We start from the raw sequence: 17,946 nt of genomic DNA on the forward strand, positions 1-17,946 counted from the left end.
AGTACAATTATAATATTCTTTCAGCAGCTGAAACGAGGTACCACACTCATGCAAAGTGTTAATGATGGGGGGTGGGTTATGGAAACGCCGCCGTATTTTTTGTATGATTTCTCTGTAAACCTATAGCTTTTCTAATTAAAAATGAAAACAAACAAACAAAAAACAACAACAAAAAAGAAAAGACTCAGAACAGAACTTGCTTTAATTCTTTTCATTTCTTTCCAGTTGAAGTATTTCCTCCTTTCCCCCACCTGACTGTGGTGATTCATTTATTCAATCATGCATGCATTCATTCATTCAGGAGATTTTTTTGTTGTTGTTGGTGTAAGGCACTTTGAGAAACCTGGTGGAGCATAAAATACAGAGATCTGACTTATAGTCTAGTTTGGGCAGGAAGGAAATAAGGTTCCCTTTACATTTGAATGCAGACAACATGAGGTCACAAATGACAACTGTGAAACCTTGGGAGAGTTTCTGAGTTTTGGTTTCCTCACCTAGACAAACAGAAAAAATAATATCAGACTCTCAGCATGGCTGGAAGGAATGAAGGTTTGCAAGGTACTGTGCCCAGGGGTTAAAATCGCTTTCCACGTCCTAACTTCTCTCATTCAGACCCCAGGTTGGCTCTGAGCCCCAGCTTCATCACATCAGGGTCTCCCCAAGGAGGAGAATCTTCCTGAGTTTGAGATTTTCCTTTTCATGCAACAGTTTTCACTAAGAGTTGGAGTGGGACCAATGCCAGCCACGAATCAGGCATTGTGATGTTTAGGTGCTGGGGTCAGCTCAGTCAAGTTATGCCAACTTATGTCCAGTTGTCCGGTCAGGCAAGCACTGACCTGACCATTGCTGCAAAGACATTTTGTAGCTGGTTGATAAACCAGAAGGCTGATGTATTAAAGCATCAGTCAGTTGATTGCATCTGGGGCTGATTACATCTGTGATCAACTAAGGCATGTCTCCCACAACGAGACAGTCCAATCAGCTGAAGGCTTTTAAGGGAGAAGAGCGATTCTTTCACTGCTTTTTCAGTCAGTGAGCCCCTACTGTGGAGTTCATCGGAGCCGCCAGCTTCACAGCCTGCCCTGCGGAGTTTGGACTCATCCCTTTCCAAGGTTGCGTGAGACACCCTTATAAATCTCATAGTTACAGATCTCTCCTGTTGGGTCTATCTCTCTAGAGAACCCTGACTAACACAAGCATCCTCCCGGCAACATGATAAACGCAGATGGACTTTGTGGGGAACTGAGAAGGGAAGGATATGCCGGGACCACTCTGCAAATCAAACTTATGTGAGATGGCAATCTCATGACACCTGCAGAGCTACCAGTTGGGTCTGGGTTACCCTTGTTTAATATTTAGCCTTTGCTGAGAGACTGAGCTGCAAAGAAGGCCTCTGACCCTGGGACCCAGCGTCTGGAGGTGTGGCCCTGCATGGGAAAAAAGAGTCCACACTGGAGAGCTGGCTCCTGAAGTGTGGAATCTGAGAGTGGCAAGGAAGCAAGCAGTGGTGGAGGGATGTCAGGGTAGGGGCGTAGCTATGAATACCTCCCACCTCGTGTCTTCTTTCTCCTTCCCTCAGGCCTCAACTAGAGCATGCATGAACCAGAAAGAGCACAGCGACCAAAACCTATTCATCTTTGGGATGCCCCTGCTTGGCAAGCAGAACCCGTGTTATGCCAGTCCTGCCAAGGCTTACTGGAAGCTGGGGTCCCCTCTCATACTGCTTTCAGCTCTGAGCTTGCTATCCCCAGGACTAGAGAAAAGGGAGCCAGCCCAAAAGGCCAAATGCTGCAAGCCTGCCTGCAGTACCCACGTAGGCCAGTTTCAGCACTCCCTCCATGCCTCAGTTTCTCCTTATGAGTAAGCAAGATACTTGAGTAGGCTACACAGATCCTACAAGTGGCAATAGACCCTGGAGCGGAGGGCAGTAGTCATATGAACCTATATCCTGGGGTTTGAGGACCTTAAGGACAAGAGCCCACCTTACAGAAACATCTCAGGCAGGACCAGCTCGAGCTGGGTTGAGCCTCCATTTGAAAACCAAATCCTGATGTGTTTGATAAACGTCTGTGGACCGATGGCCCGAATCTCTGCCCATAGCTATGCAGAGTGCACATGCCTCTGGGCGCTTTTTGTGATTGGGGTCCTGAATGTCTGAGATGAGTAGGAGAGAGCAGAGGGGAGAGGTGAGTGAGCAAAGCTAAGGCTCTGGATCTGTTCCAGTACTGGCTGGAGAAGCTGGAGATCCAGCAGAGACTGGAGTGAACAGGTTATCACTAACGAAGAGAGCAGGGTGGGAAGAAGAGATGCAGCGAGAAGATGGGGAGAGATCCAGGGGTGTGGACCTTCCTGGCAATGTGGGACAGAAATCCTAGAATGAGCTGAGACTCAGCATCAAGGGATTGAGAAAACCTTCTCGACCAAAAGGGGGAAGAGTGAAATGAGACAAAGTGTCAGTGGCTGAGAGATTCCAAACAGAGTTGAGAGGTTATCCTATAGGTTATTCTTACTCATTAAGTAGATATCACCTTGTTATCCAAGATGTAATGGAGAGGCTGGAGGGAACTGCCTGAAAATGTGGAGCTGTGTTCCAGTAGCCATATTTCTTGGTGATAATTGTATAATGATATAGCTTTAACAATGTGACTGTGTGATTGTGAAAACCTTGTGTCTGATGCTCCTTTTATCTACCTTGTCAACAGATGAGCAGAACATATGGAATAAAAATAAATAATAGGGGGAACAAATGTTAAAATAAATTTAGTTTGAAATGCTAGTGATCAATGGAAGGGAAGGTTAAAGGGTATGGTATGTATAATTTTTTTTTTCTGTTTTCATTTTATTTCTTTTTCTGAATTGATGCAAATGTTCTAAGAAATGATGAATATGCAACTAAGTGATGATATTGTGAATTACTGGTTATCTATGTTAATGTTATATTTTGTTTGTTAATTTTTTTTAATTAATAAATTTAAAAAAAAGATGGGGAGAGAGAATTAGAGACAGACAGACAGGGATCAGAGATAGAGAGGTGGAATGAAAAGGAAAGAGGGAGATAGGAGAAAGGGCTAAAAGCTGGAACACCCAGGTGAGTCTATGAGTATAAGCCAGAAGTGAGAAAAATACATTGAGACACAGGCATCTTCCAGAGATGAAAAGAAATCTGTGTGTTATCATCCATCTTCTTATCTGTCTCCCCCACTTAGCCATAGGTTTCTGAAGACAGGCACTAGGTTTTAGTCATGTTTATAACCTCAGTGCTTAGCCCCATGCCTAACACGCTTGGCACTCGATACAAGTTTGCTGAACACACAGACAACATGTAGGGGAGGGGCAGAGACTTTAAGATAGAAAAAGGGCAAAGACACGAGATGGCAGCTAGGAGCTTGGATTTAAGAATCAAACAGACACACTTTTGCATCCCAGTTCTGCTATTTCCAGCGGGACTTTGGGCGAGACCTGGCCCCTCTGAGTCCACCCTACAAAGCCGTTGTGAGGATTAAAGCTGTCATCCGACTGCCTGGGTCAATTCCCAGTAGTCAGCTACTCTTATTATTATTGCCACAGTTGTTTGAGACAAACAAGCAAGACAGGGATTGTGACCAATGGAATGTATAAATAGGCCCATCAACTAATGGTTCGTTGCTGTCCACACCCACTCTAATTCAGGGTTTAGCCACGTGTCTTGCTTTGGCCAATGGGACCACGGTAGCAGAGGTGTGAAAAAGAGCCTGCCGTTTTCTGCTTTCCGTTTCCTTTCTTGGAGCTGGCAGAAGAATAAGGACAGGCTTGATTGCTGGAAGGATGTGGGAGATGCGAAGGAGAACTGCGTTGTCCCAGCTGAGGCCATCTTAGGCCGGTGATTCGCCAACAAGCCCACCAGCTATTATACATGTATGAACCAGTCCAGGGGAAATCACCCACGTCCAGCTCAGGTCAGCAAGACCCCCTAGCCGACCCAGAGACTTAATGTGAAATACTCACTGGCTGCTATTTTTAAACCACTAAGTTTGGAGTGACTTGTTACACAGCAGCAGCTAACTGATACAGGCCCCATGGTAGCCCTTTCCCTCTAATACTGAAGCAGCTATTATTTGAAAGGCAAACGAGGGACAAAGTCATGGTCTGCCGGTTTTATTTGCTGAGTCTGGTGTACTTGAACTGGAGAAAGCTGCAAAAAGTGGTTTTGGAGAGCATGGCAGGGTGACAGGGAAGGCCCTCTGGATGGAGGACAGAGGATACCAGTGGCGAGAGGTGGCTGCAGGGCAAGTCCAGGCAGGCAGCAGGCAGGGCAGCAAGTGAGAGAGCTGAGGCATGAGGGGCAGTGTTTACCCTGCCCTGGCCTCCTGCAGGTCTCAGACCCTGGGGTCATACACTCGCCCCATGAAGACAGGGAATCTGTGCTTCTGGTCCCACAGCAGGAAGAGGAAGGGCTGTTGCACTTCAAAGACCAGCAAATTGCGGGCTATGGAGACAGCAGAGGCAGCAGCTGCCTCCACCCCTGTCTCCGTCAGCTCCAGCACAGTCTGGTGCTGCATGGCGGAAACCTGCAGATCCGGGTCCTCTGTCAGCCCACACAGGTTGAGTTCATCAGTAAAGTCAAAAAATTCTAGAGCATAACCAGAGAAAAACATGTTGTCAGTGACCAGCACAAAACCCTTCACTCCTGGGGCCATTTGTCCCGGATATTCCTAGTGAGTCCCTAGCCCAAATACTCTCTTCCTCCTTTCTCTGCCTTGTCCCTTCTGGTCCAGTTAATGGAATTCTTGATCCGTGAGCCCGTCTTTACTCCAACCACCACCCTCTCTCTCAAGAGATGAGAGAGCCTTGCGCTGTCCCTCGTCCCATGCCCCAACCCGAACCTTGAAAAAATGATATCATCACTTCCTCACCTCCGAGAGCCATGGAGGTGAGATAATGTATCAGAGTGAGGTTATGTGGTATGAAATGAGGTAATATGAAGGATGTATGGCCATACAGCAGGAAATGAGATTTTTGTAGCAGGAGGTGAAGTTCTGTAACAGGAAATGAAGTGATCCATCTGGACGTGAGGTCAAATACGAGGAAGGGAGGTCAGAGGTTAGGAAACGGAGTCTTTGTAGCCTCTTCTAAACCCAGAATTCTCCAGACCTCCTTATCTAAGTAGCTTCTTGCCCATTCCATGGGAGGGGGTTTTCCCTGTGAAATGCCTCTATTGGGAAGGAGCATCCATAGCTCTCCTCGATCACCTATCCCATGTTTATGTCACAATGAACCACAGTGGAATCCAGTTGAGAGAACTCTGGATTCTGGTTCATCTTGAAATAGCTCAACCTTGAACAAGTCATATAAACTTTCTGAGCCTGTTTCCTCAATGGTCCAATGGGATAACAGATCCTGCCCCCCTACCTCTAACTCACAGGGTGGAGGGAGAACCTGAGATGATGGATGTCAATAGGACTCCAGAAAACACTAACTGCTATTTCTGAGACCCTGCTTTCTCCCCTGCTGGCCTGGGGAGGGTCTCCAAGCTGCCAGGTCTCACCCATTTTCTCCATGATTCCCAGCAGGTCCTGGCTGCTCTTCAGTTTGATCAGGGGCATCGTCAGCAGAGTAGGGCGGTACTTGATCATCTCCAATTTCCTCAGGATGGCCTTGAAAACGGAGGGACTGAGAGCCTGCTCCATGTCTTCAAGGCTCTGCCTCACACTCTGGGGCATCATGATCACCAAGGTCAGGTTGTGGGAGAGCTGCAGCTGCCCCACCTGGAGAAGAGGGGGTGCACCTTGTAAGTCGTCCCACGCCCGTCTCTCCCAGCCCCCACCCTCCACGCCCCAAAGGCTGTCCTTCAGTCTGGCTGCGAGAGTTCTGCGCTATTTCAACAAGCAGCTGCCAATCCTAGGCTCGTGGGCAATGCCAAGGAATGAAGATGCCAGCAGGGCGAACAGAGGTGGCCCAACGCTGTGCTGTGGGGTGCAGAGGGACGAGCACAAGTTTGTGATCACACTGTGACTCCACCACTGACGAGCCCCGTGATACGACAAGTGATGTGATCTCTCTGAGCCCCGTTCCTTTCCTCCGGAATTTGTTGCACAGCAGGTTACATAATGCAAACAATATGCCAGCAGAGTTATCAGGTCAGTTCCAGTAAAAACCCTTGATGGCTCTTTACCACCGATAAGATGAAGTATAAATCTCATGGGGTGGCATTCACGATTGAGCACAAGCTGACCCTAACCTACCTTTCAGCTTGCTGTTAGAAGGACTTTCAACTGATGGCCAGACATAAGTAGGAGAGAACTGCTGGGTGCATAGGTTTAATACAGCGGCTGTCGATCCAGGGCGAATTTGCCCTGAAGGATATTTGACAACATCTGAAGATAATTCTGGCTATTACCATGGGGGTAGGGGTGAGGGGTGGGAGTGCCATGCTACTGGTATCCAGGGAATAGGCCAGGGAGGCATTTAAATATCCCACAACAGCCCCCCAACAATAATCCGTTCCAAAATATCAATAGTACTGAGACTGAGAAACCCTAGTCTAATAGGATATAAGAAATTATCATTAAAATGGCATTATAGCTCTGATAAATCCCAGAGTGATTTGAACAGTGAATAAAAAAGCATTTGCAAAGTCCCCTTCGGGGAATGGTGAGAACAGGGGAAAATTCAGTTTTCCCAAGTTGAATTCTTGATATTCTCACAAGCAGTGTGGACAACCAAAGCTATAGGCTGAGCCCCAAGTCTTGAGGTTTGTTCACATGAAACTTAATCCCACAAAGGATAGGTCAGGCCTACTTAAAATTAGGCCTAAGAGTCACTTCCAAGAGAACCTCTTTTGTTGCTCAGAAGTGGCCTCTCTCTCCAGCCAACACAACAAGCAAACTCACCACCCTCACTCTGTTTACGTGGGGCATGATTCCCAGGGGTGTGGACCGTCCTGGCAACATGGGACAGAAATCCCAGAATGAGCTGAGACTCAGCATCAAGGGATTGAGAAAACCTTCTTGACCAAAAGGGGGAAGAGGGAAATGGGACAAAGTGGCAATGGCTGAGAGATTCCAAACAGAGTCGAGAGGTTATCCTGGAGGTTATTCTTATGCATCAAGTAGATATCATCTTGTTATTCAAGATATAATGGAGAGGCTGGAGGGAACTGCCTGAAAATGTAGAGCTGTGTTCCAGTAGCCATGTTTCTTGAGGATGATTGAATAATGATACAGCTGTCACAATGTGACTGTGATTGTGAAAACCTTGTGTCTGATGCTCCTTTTATCTACCTTATTAACAGAGAAGTAGAACATATGGAGTAAAGATGAATAATAGGGGGAACAAATGTTAAAATAAATTTAGATTGAAATGCTGGTGATTGGTAAGGCGGAGGGGTGGGGGGTATGGTAGGTATGAATTTTTTTCTGTTTTCTTTTTATTTCTTTTTCTGAATAGATGTAAATGTTGCAAGAAATGATCATGATGATTAATATACAACTATGTGATGATATTGTGAATTACTGATTATATATGTAGAACGGAATGATCAAAAGAATGTTTGTGTTTGGTGTTTTTTTTTTTTTGGTATTTTAAAAATAATTTTAAAAATTAATAAAAAAAAAGCCAAATTAAAAAAAAATGGCATTATAGGGCAGTGCAACAGTGGCTGGGCAGTGCAACAGTGGCTCAGTGGCAGAATTCTCGCCTGCCATGCTGGACACCTGGGTTCGATTCCTGGAGCCTGCCCATGCCAAAAAGTAAAGAAAAAAAAGTAATTATGATTGAGGTTGAAAGATGGACAAGAAGAATCTAAAACAATGCAGAATTCAACTGGGCAATAAAAAAATGAACTGAAACTAATCAACTGTTGGAACTTGAAAAAAACGCCTTAGAAGAAGCAGATTGTTAATCAGTATCAACTAAAGAGCATGGGCATGGGTCCCTGTCGACACAGGCCCAAAGAGGATCAATTCATCTGGGTAGCATATACCCTTTAAGTAGATCCTGTGTATTTGAATTAGCATGTTGTGGTCTTGAATTTTGAAGCTAGTAACCTTGGCTTACCTGGATTGGTAAATCTAGCCCTCTTAGTAGAGGAAATGCACTTAACCCCTGGGAAGGTTTATAATTCAACATGGAAATAGCAAATTAGACAAAATCCATAATACTAACACAGGGTACACTGTGTGTTTGTTATTTAAAGTGTTTGCAATCCTTAAGAGAATCTGACATGCTAGTTTGATGCTTTTAAATTAAAAGATGTCGGATGCTTTCATTACATTTGAGAATGCTATTGGGATGTTGGCCAGAAATTGATTTATTCCTCAAGAGTAATTCTCAGTTCAATGGTGGACTTTAGGTACTTAAGAAGATATGCCTCTAATTAAAAAAAAAAAAGAAAGAAAGAAAAAGGAAAAAGATATTGCCTAGCCTGGCAAGGTTGTAAGTCTATCAGGTTATTGATGTGCTTAAAAAGAAAATCAAATGGATTAAATTTATAAAGGGAACTTATGGGAATATAAATGATCTGTGTTTGTAAATGAAACAAATAGTTTAAAGGAATTAATCAGTTCAGAATGATTCAATCAATTAAATAAAAATTGAAAGTATTCCTTTATATAAAAATGATTATGTACAGAGTTGAAAGTTCAACTTAAAATGAAAAGGCTTGAATAAAACTTTAGTTTTGAACTTATGCAAAAAATTAAATATTTGTTTAAAACCCAAGGAGCTATAGTTTTGCTTTGTTTTTTAGGTGTATGGTCCAGGAATCGAATCCGGGTCTCCCACATGGAAGGCGAGCATGCTACCACTGACTATGCTATGTACCCAACTTTAGTTTTTTAAGTGCACAAAACTCCTCCTCCTTTAGCATTTTAAAAAAACCTCACATTAGGTAGCACATGAATTTTTGTTGGATCCCCCGATGAATCCCAGAATGATTTGATCAGTGACTGGAAAAGTATTTGCAAGCCCCCTTCAGGGAATTGTGAGAGTGGGGAGAAATTCAACTTCCCCAAGTTGAATTCTTGATATTCTCACAAGCAGTGTGGACAACCAAAGCTATAGGCTGAGCCCCCAGTCTTGGGGTTTGTTCACATGAAACTTAACCCCACAAAAGACAGGTCAAGTCTACTTAAAATTTAGGCCTAAAAGTCACCCCCAAGAGAGCCTCTTTTGTTGCTCAGATGTGGCCTCTCTCTCCAGCCAATATGACGAGCAGTCTCACCCTGCCTCCCAGGGGTGTGGACCTTCCTGGCAATGTGGGACAAAGATCCTGGAATGAGGTGAGACTCAGCATCAAAGGACTGAGAAAAACCCTAGAATGAGCTGAGAATTAACATCAAGAGACTGAGAGAACCTTCTCGATCAAAAGGGGGAAGAGTGAAATGAGGCAAAGTGTCAATGGCTGAGAGATTCCAAACAGAGTCGAGAGGTTATCCTGGAGGTTATTCTTACGCATTAAGTAGATATCACCTTGTTGTTCAAGATGTAGTGGAGAGGCTGGAGGGAATTGCCTGAAAATGTAGTGCTGTGTTCCAGTAGTCATGTTTCTTGATGATGACTGAACAATGATATAGCTTTCACAATGAGACTCTGTGAATGTGAAAACCTTATGTCTGATGCTCCTTTTAGCTACTATATCAACAGAAGAGTAGAACATATGGAATAAAAATAAATAATAGGGGGAACAAATGTTAAAATAAATTCAGTTTGAAATAGTGGTAGGTGAAGGCGAGGGGTAAGGGGTATGGTACGTATAGTTTTTTTTTTTCTATTATCGTTTTATTTCTTTTTCTGTTGTCTTTTTATTTCTTTTTCTAAATCGATGCAAATGTACTAAGAAATGATGAATATGCAACTATGTGATGATATTAAGAACTACTGATTGTATATGTAGAATGGAATGATTTCTAAATGTTTTGTTAATTTTTTTAATTAATACAACAAACAAACAAACAAACAAAAAAACTCACATTGATCCCCTTCCCCATATACTTGAAGTTAGGCGGATGCCTTTAATGTGCCACACATATTCACTTTTCTGTGCCTTTTCTGGTTCTGTTAAATGGGTCATGAACACATGGGTGAGATGTAATGATGGTAATTAAATGGAGAAAAGAATGGTCAAAAGTGACCTCTTCTATGATGTTTTCCTAGCTACCCAAGTTTGTTGCTCCCTTTAGCACTCTGTATTAATTAAATGCATCCATTTATTCAGCAAATATTTAATGAATGCCTACACTATGTGAAATTGTTCTAGGCACTGAGGATATGGCCAGTAATAAGACCAGCAATCAGGGAGAGACAGTATCAGGGCATTATACAATACTATAATCAAATAAGCAAGTAAACGTAATTTCAGATAGCCATCAGTACCATGACTATAATAAAACAAAGCAGTGTGACAGGATGAGGAAAAGGCTAATTTAAGGGAAGAGGGTCTCTACACCAAGGTGACCTTTGAGCGAAGACCTGAACGAACAGGAGGAAGAAGCTCAGTGGACGCCTGAGCAAAGAGGGAGGCAGGCAGAGAGAGAAGTGTGGGAAAGCTCTCAAATTGTGAACAAGCTCCGTGTGCCCCAGGAAGAGATCCTTTACTTCTCAGCCTGGTACTGAGCCCTCCATTGGGTGTATCTCTTTGTTTTCTGTTTCAAAGGTCTGTGTCTTGCTGTCCTGGTCACTGGTTGTGAGATGCTTTACCAACTGGATCCCCCTGGGCACCATAGTTTGTTCCCATCCTTTGAAATTATATTATTCAATTTCTGCTAAGGAATTTAAGTCATTTAGCACGCGTGCACAAACACTCTTACCGCATATGGGCACTCACATATATACCTGTGCATGTGTACACACACGTACGCATGCCATACACAAGTACACTCACAAACACGTCTTACTAAGCCACCGGGGTCTCCTGGTGGGTTAACCAGAAAGAGAAACAAAGGCACAGAATAGGAACACAACTCAGTTGTTGCCACTCAATGCAGTAGAGATGAATGAAGTTATCTTTACAGTCTAAAACATGCAACACCTGTCTCAGCCAGAGCTGGAGAGAGGTGAAGAGAAAAGACGGAAGGAGTAGAGATGATGAATTAGTACGTGTGGACCCCAGAAGTTTGGGACCATAGCAGGAAAGATATCAGGACACACAGGAAGTGGGAAGAGCCAAGGACTTACCTTAGCCTCCAAAGTCGGGTCCGTGAAATGGGCCACCGGGTACTTCTTGCTATTCATCATGGGTGCTTTGATCACAGAGGATTTGAGGTGAAAGGGCATCTTCTGGGTTCTTTTAGGATCAAAGGTTTTCTTCCACTTGGCTAGAGAGAAGAGAGGGGGAGCCCGGTTCCAAGACAAGTGGGTAAGGAGGAAGAGGAGCTCAAAACCCTGTTGGCAAGGGATGGGACAGGTGCCTTGGGATCAAGCTGGTTGTAGAACCTGGGGCTATATGGGGTTTTTGAGGCCAGAAAGGAAGGAAGGACCCACAAAGGGGAGACTGCTGGGTTGGGGCCCTCTTACCGCTCAGGTAGATGGCGTTGAGGAAGACAAGGCGGGTGTCAGAGGGCAGGTGGTCTAGCAGCTGGGTGATCTTGTGGTTTGTGTTCTCAGCTACCCAGGTGTTGATGAGTTCCAGGTTGTCAGCAGTGTCATTGCCCAGGACTCTGGGGATGCTGCCATACAGACTCTGAGAGGCGTTCACAAAGCTGTCCCTTATGGCCAGGTCTGGGGGACAGGTTGAGAGAGGGAGGCATGAGTGCCCCGCATCTCCCCTCTCCCTTCCAAGAGCAGGCTTTGGGAGTGCAAATGTTTCTCACGACTCTTTTGCTCACTCCAATAAATACAGCATGTTGGAACCAGGGTGCAGCTCTCTTTTACAGATGCAGGAAATGAGACCCAAAGGCAAGCCCTGGGCTAAACTGGGTCCTAGACCTTCCTTGCTTCCATTGCCATAGGACCATGATTTAGCAAGATAATTCTTTGAGAGATGAACTGCTGTTCGCTTCCCTGTGTTTTCCCTCTTTTATTTCCTGAATCTAGCAGGGAACAAACTCTGCTTCCCAGCTGCAGCAGAGGTTTGTGACAAGACTTCCTAGCTTTTGTTCTCCAAAGTCCAAGTCCACAGAAGAAAATAATATTTGAAATAGAATTTTTTCCTGGACTAAATAAAGAGATTTCCCGAGATTTCGCTGATGCTTAGGTACAGCATAAAATCCCAGAATCCTGGCATAATCCAGGGCAGGAGTGGAGAGGGGAGGATGGCGGGAAGCCCTAAAATAATGGAGACAGTTGTATTTCCCACTAACCCTGCAAGACAGAGGATAAAATTGTTTTATAGCAAATAAATGCAACTTTTCTTGCACACTTCTGAGCAAATTTTTCCTATCTCTAAAAAGAGGATGTTTTTAGATCGATGGGGGTGGCAGGTAAGTTTTCTTTTTCTTTCTTTCTGTTTTTTTGCCTATCTATAGTTTCTCAGTTTTCTGCAATAAAAGAGTAAAAAAATTTATAGGCAAAAATTTATTTTACTTTATTTAAAAATAAACTTGGCAGGTGAACTCACTGCCCTCCTCCCCCTGTGGGACCTGGCTCCCGGGGGTGAGACAGGACCCGGCATCATGGGATTGAGAAAGCTTTCTTGACCAAAAGGGGGAAGAAAGAAATGACACAAAATAAAGTGTCAGTGGCTGACAGATTTCGAACAGAGTGAAGAGGTTATCCTGGAGGTTATTCTTACACATTATATAGATAACCCCTTTTTAGTTTATGGTGTATTGGAGTGACTGGAGGGAAGTACCTGAAAATGTTGAATTACGTTCCAGTAGCCTTGATTCTTGATGATGACTATATAACTATACAACTTTTACAGTGTGGCTGTGTGACTGTGAAAGCCCTGTGTCTGATGCTCCTTTTATCCAGGGTATGGATAGATAAGTAAAAAAATATCGATAGGGTGGGCCACGGTGGCTCAGCAGGCAGAGTTCTCACCTGCCATGCCAGTAACCCATGTTCGATTCCCAGTGCCTGCCCATAAAAAAATATATATATATGAATGAAAATAAACAAGTAATAGAGGAGATAAAGGGTAAAAAAAAGTGGGTAGATTGAAGTACTGGTGGTCAGTGAGAGGTAGAGGTAAGGGGTACGGGATATGAGTTTTTTCTTTTTATTTATTTTTCTGGAGTGATGTAAATGTTCTAAAAATAATCACGGTGATGAATACACAATTATGTGATGATACTGTGGGCCACTGACTGTATACTAAGGTTGAACTGTAAGTGTGTGAATATTTCTCAATAAAAATATCTTTTTAAAAAAGAAGGAGCTTAAACTAGATCAATGATTGTCAAACCTTTTAACTAGTACACCTATATTTTCTAATAAAGTCATTTCTGAAGCCCACAGGATAAAGCGGATCTGGCTGAGGCTGGGTGGAGGCTGAGAGCCCAGCAGGCTCCAGCTCTCTCTCCTTGGAGGTGTCACCCCACTCCCACCACTCAACTCTCCTGACCTCCCCAACCTCCACTTCTCCCCATGGCTCTTGAAGCATCTATGCAGAACCCTAGGGTTTTGTGGGGCAAGGTTTGAAAACAACTACATTCAATCATTTTAGAAGTGTAATATTATTATCACTATTATGATGATTACCTAATTAATAATGGTATGCATGTAAACGGCAGCAATTTCAAATAACATAAAAGTACAAAGAATGAGAGTCCCAAGACCCAAGATCTCCTGACCCAAAGATTAGCAACTTCTTTGTCTGTTTTATGACTATAGTTCTCTAGCCCTCTGGCTCTCTTTATTTATGAATGCATAAGCACATTCTTATTCTAAAATGAGCCGCTCAACGTAAATGCCTTAGCCAAGCTCTCATTGCAAGGAGGGGTAGCTGCAGGGTCAGGACAATTATTCTGCTTCTCGGAGCTACCAGACACTTCTGCTAAGGCTCTCGTCTCCATCCCTGATGTTCTAGCTCCAGCTGTCCCTCTATTCTCTTTCCCCAGGGCTGGATCCCCCTTCTCAGCAGCTGCAGCCCCTCTGCTCCACACTCACCGGGATTGTGGAAGATCTGAGATACCGAGGTGACCCCTTTAGATGCGAAGTCCTTCAGGGTCTGGTGGACACAAGCAGAGTCCGTGGGGTAAGAGAGAAGGCTCTCCAGGTTTCTTTTGGTGTTGGCCCCAGCCCCTAAAACAAAGGGCGGGGATGAGGTGCAACTGTGGGAGGAGGGGAATGGGGGTTGTTCCCTGCTTGGGAGCGGATCACAGATCATCAGAGCTGGAGGCCTCCTTTTTGGAAGAAGAGACATTATGTCAGAAAGAGGGGGGGTGGAATCAGTATGAACGATCACCAGGTTTGGCTTCTCCAGGGCTTCTGATACTCCCGCCTACCCATTTTTCTATGTATTTAAATCACACTCATCATTCAAAGCCAGGTCCAACGCCTGCCTGTTCCACATGTCAACTAGTATATAGTTGGTTTGGTTTACAAAAGCTCACCCTATAGTCCAGGACGCACAATCACTACCTAGAGGAGAAATCAAGGCATTATTCAAGGGGATGTTTAAGACATTTTCAGATATGCATTCACTATTAAGCACTTATTGTACACATCTGTGCAGTATTAGCTAACATTTTTTGGGCATTTCCTGTGTTCCAGGTACCACAAATGCTTCTTCCATATTATCTCACTGAATTCTCAAATTAACTTTTTCAACGCAAGGACAATAACTCTCCCCAATACACAGATGAGGAAACTGAGGTTTAAAGATTAAGTCACTTGCTCAATTTAAGGCCACACAGAAGTTAAATATTGGCTAGAGAAAGACTATGAGCCATATCTTTTGAGTGATAAAGAAATTAACTAGAGCCAAGCGACTGAAATTTGCCTCCCAGGGGACATTTGCAATGTCTGGAGACATTTTGGTTGTCGCAACTGGAGGGTAGGGTACAGCTGGGAAGAAAGGTCCTTAACTGTTCCCCGTATTTTCTCTAATGGTCTCCTGGATTTTCCCTTTAGGAAGAATAGCTCTCTCTACTACTTGTAAAAATTTGTTTGTACAATTCCCAGGGTAATTACCCCATGGGAAATCTTGACAATGCTTCCTGGGGAAAAGCAGAGGGATTAACATTTATTTGACTTCCCACCGAGTTAAGCACCAGGCTATCTTCTTCTCAACACTTTTTTGAGGTGCACATCACCATCTCCATTTTATACAGGAGGACAAAGGCTCAGAGAGTTTAAGCAATCTGCCCAAGGTCACACAGCTAAAAAGCATTACCAAGATTTTAAGTCTACTATGAATGGTAGACTTAAAAAAATTCAGTCAGGTTCTTACCAAGCAGGACGTGAGTGAGGAGGCTGGCAATGCTGAAAGGGGAAAAAGCCATGTTGGTCTCAGGCTTCTTCACTTCTGAGAAAGCGTTGTAGAGCTTTAGGGAGAAATCTATCAGAGCCTCTTCCAACATGGTCTCTGCTGAATGACTCTCCAAATCAGAGCAGGATGTGACAGGTCCTGAGCAGGAAGGCTCAGTAGCAGCAGGCTGGGTGGCAGGAACTGTGGAGGGCTGGGTGGTGGGTTGGGTGGTACATTCAGCAGTGGTATTGGCTATTATTTGACTGGTTGAGTTGGTTGTCAGCAAGTTAGAAGAGTCCGTGCTGTTTGGAATGGATAGAGACTGGGGGATATCACCCTCTGAGATATTTTCTTTGCTTCCCCCTTCCAAGCTCTCTGGATCCATGGAGCTGTAGTTGGTTCCACTTGGATTTGAGAAGGCTCCATCCTGTGGTTCAAGAAGCTGAGTTTCATTTTTCTTAGTATAGGACAGTCTCCTCAAACACTCAAAGTAGGCAGAGAAGGTGGGGATGTCCCATACCAGAGAGGAATTCTTGGAACACCTGGTCAGGGAGGGGTCAACCCTGGGGTCACCATCACTTCAGGGAGGGGGGCAATGCAGAGGTTCTGGGGCAGGGGAGAGTCTCTGCAGAAGATGAGGGGTAGCTAGGAATTTTGTTATCTCTGACCAACTACTGCCTTCTAGGAAGTTGTCTCCCCAACACTGACGCCGACTGCCATTTACCCACATTCTTGTAATTTATTTAAAATGCCCCCCTGCTCTCTTGATTTACCTTCTTGGCCATTATAAGTATTTGAGCTTGTGGAGCTTGTTTAGAACAGAGGTTTTTCAGATGGGCTGTGCCCATTAGCAGATACTGAAAACAATCAGCATTCCAAAAGAAGAGAAAAAAAAAAAAAAGAAAGAAAGAAATAAGATAGACCAGTGGTTCTAAGCCTGGGGTGATTTTGCCCTGTAGGAGATATCTGGCAATGTTGGAGGCATTTCTATAGCCATAACTTGGGATACTGCAAAATATCCTGCAATACAAAGGACAGCCTTTCCTAACAAAGTATTATCCAGCCCCAAGTGTCACTAGCAGTCCAGATGAGAAACCACGTATTATCCCCATTCCACGGATGAAGAAACTGATGCTCAGACATATTAAGTAACTAAAGTGGGGGTTGGGGGCAGGGGAAGGTCGGGAGAGAAAGCTAAGAATCAAGCGTTCTCTGATTACTGATCCCTTGCTCATAACTATACCATCTGCCAAATCTGAAAGGACATTTATGATGCCCACTTACACACACACACACTCTTGTGTGCAAACATGTTACACACACATGCACAACCTCCTACCCCATCCCCACCAAAGCAGGCACTCATCTTTCTCCGAGCCTCCCTGATTTCCTTGCTTTTGTCTCACAACCTGCTGTCCATTTCCTTGCCCTCTGATCCCCCTGCGAAGCTTGTTTAGTGGACACGGTGGGGCTGTTAATTAACCACCTCATAAACGAGAACAACGAGGCTTTGGAGAAGTGATTTGTGCAAGAGCACACAGCTGGTAGCAGCCTGCTTTCATCCTAACGCCAATCCAGCACCCTTTCCTCCCTGTGGATGAAGAGCTCTCCTCACTCCCACAAGCTGAAGGGTTAATCTTCAGCCCCCACCCCCCCTCCATCCTACCCCCACCCCACGGAGGGGCCGTTTACCCCAGCTAGGAGAAACAGCAGGAGGAGGGTCAGCGGGGTCAGCCTGGAGGCCATCTGGGCGTTGGTGTCAGCCGGGGTCCTGCGGAGGTGTAAGAGTCAGCCCCGAGCGCGCGCCGGGGGAGCCCAGGGCCCCCCACCTCCACCCTTCCGCACCCCACCCGGTGGCCCGCCCCCATTCCATTCTGAGTCCCAGCCCTCCTCTTCCCTCCCGCTGTTCTCTACTGGGCCCACTTTCTCCAGGACTCCTCCCTCTGTTTTGTTTTCCCCAAACCGCCTCCCTTTCCCGGCACCCGCTGGCTCGTTCTCTCCCCAGGCCCGGGTCTCCGTCCATCTGTTCAATCGAGGGGGTTCGGCTTTAGACAAACAACCAGGCCAGAGGCAGGGCGAGGCGGGGAGGTCTGGAGGGGGCTGTTAGTCCCCAGCCCTGGGGGAGGAGAAGGCGGCAAAAGTCCCCAGTGGAAGCCAGCCTGAAGGGACTGCAGAGATGAAAACGAGCAGGAAACCAGGGGACGGGCCGGGGAATGGAAAGGAGAGCCCACCTCCCCAGACCTCTTCACTCCAGGCTCCCAGCCAGGGCCAAACCTGCTCCAAACTTCTGGTCCGTGGGCAGCTTCAGGGCAGGCTGAGTGGACAGTCCGGCAAAATCAGGGAAGGCAGGGGGTGTGAGGGGGGGTGTCAGTCTTAGCTATTGGCTGGCCCAGGACACTGCCCAGTTACAAATTAAGGATGATTGATCACTGGTGTGAGTTCCCGTAAGTCAGGATGTGACGGACCACTCGGTCCTACTTTGTGGATCAGGTCCCGGAATTGAACCCACAGTTCCTTGGGAGGCAGGGTGGGGGAACTTGGGTGCAGCTTTTGGGCATATACACCCAAAGCCCCCTTCTCCCCACCTCCCACATGCAGGGCTTTATGGACCCTGATTT

At 45.3% G+C, this 17,946-nt stretch overlaps 1 protein-coding gene across 3 annotated transcripts; it reads right to left on the reverse strand.

Moving 5' to 3' along the window:
- Positions 1-4,118: 4,118 nt before the first annotated feature.
- Positions 4,119-17,725, reverse strand: SERPING1 (serpin family G member 1). Of its 3 annotated transcripts, none has more exons than XM_077116219.1 (8): positions 17,603-17,725; positions 17,021-17,099; positions 15,311-15,755; positions 14,026-14,160; positions 11,491-11,694; positions 11,152-11,291; positions 5,525-5,744; positions 4,119-4,609 (listed from the first exon to the last, which is right to left on the reverse strand). In XM_077116219.1, exons 2-8 carry the CDS (start codon positions 17,072-17,074, stop codon positions 4,356-4,358), a joined length of 1,452 nt encoding a protein of 483 aa, XP_076972334.1. In that variant the 5' UTR covers positions 17,075-17,099; positions 17,603-17,725; the 3' UTR covers positions 4,119-4,355. The 3 variants fall into 3 exon arrangements, with proteins under 3 accessions (XP_076972334.1, XP_076972335.1, XP_076972333.1); XM_077116220.1 differs by having other exon boundaries at positions 17,570-17,669; XM_077116218.1 differs by having other exon boundaries at positions 17,560-17,669.
- Between the last annotated feature and the right edge of the window lie 221 nt (positions 17,726-17,946).

This window comes from Tamandua tetradactyla, chromosome 9, assembly GCF_023851605.1.
Source record: "Tamandua tetradactyla isolate mTamTet1 chromosome 9, mTamTet1.pri, whole genome shotgun sequence".
Taxonomy (NCBI): Eukaryota; Metazoa; Chordata; class Mammalia; order Pilosa; family Myrmecophagidae; genus Tamandua; species Tamandua tetradactyla.

Coding starts and splice junctions, on each gene's coding strand:
- SERPING1 (XM_077116219.1), bottom strand. CDS start 17,074: ATGGCCTCCAGGCTGACCCCGCTGACCCTCCTCCTGCTGTTTCTCCTA. Junction 11,292..11,490: donor CAACGCCATCTACCTGAGCG/GTAAGAGGGCCC, acceptor TCTTCTCTCTAG/CCAAGTGGAAGAAAACCTTT. Junction 4,610..5,524: donor GGGAATCATGGAGAAAATGG/GTGAGACCTGGC, acceptor GTTATGCTCTAG/AATTTTTTGACTTTACTGAT.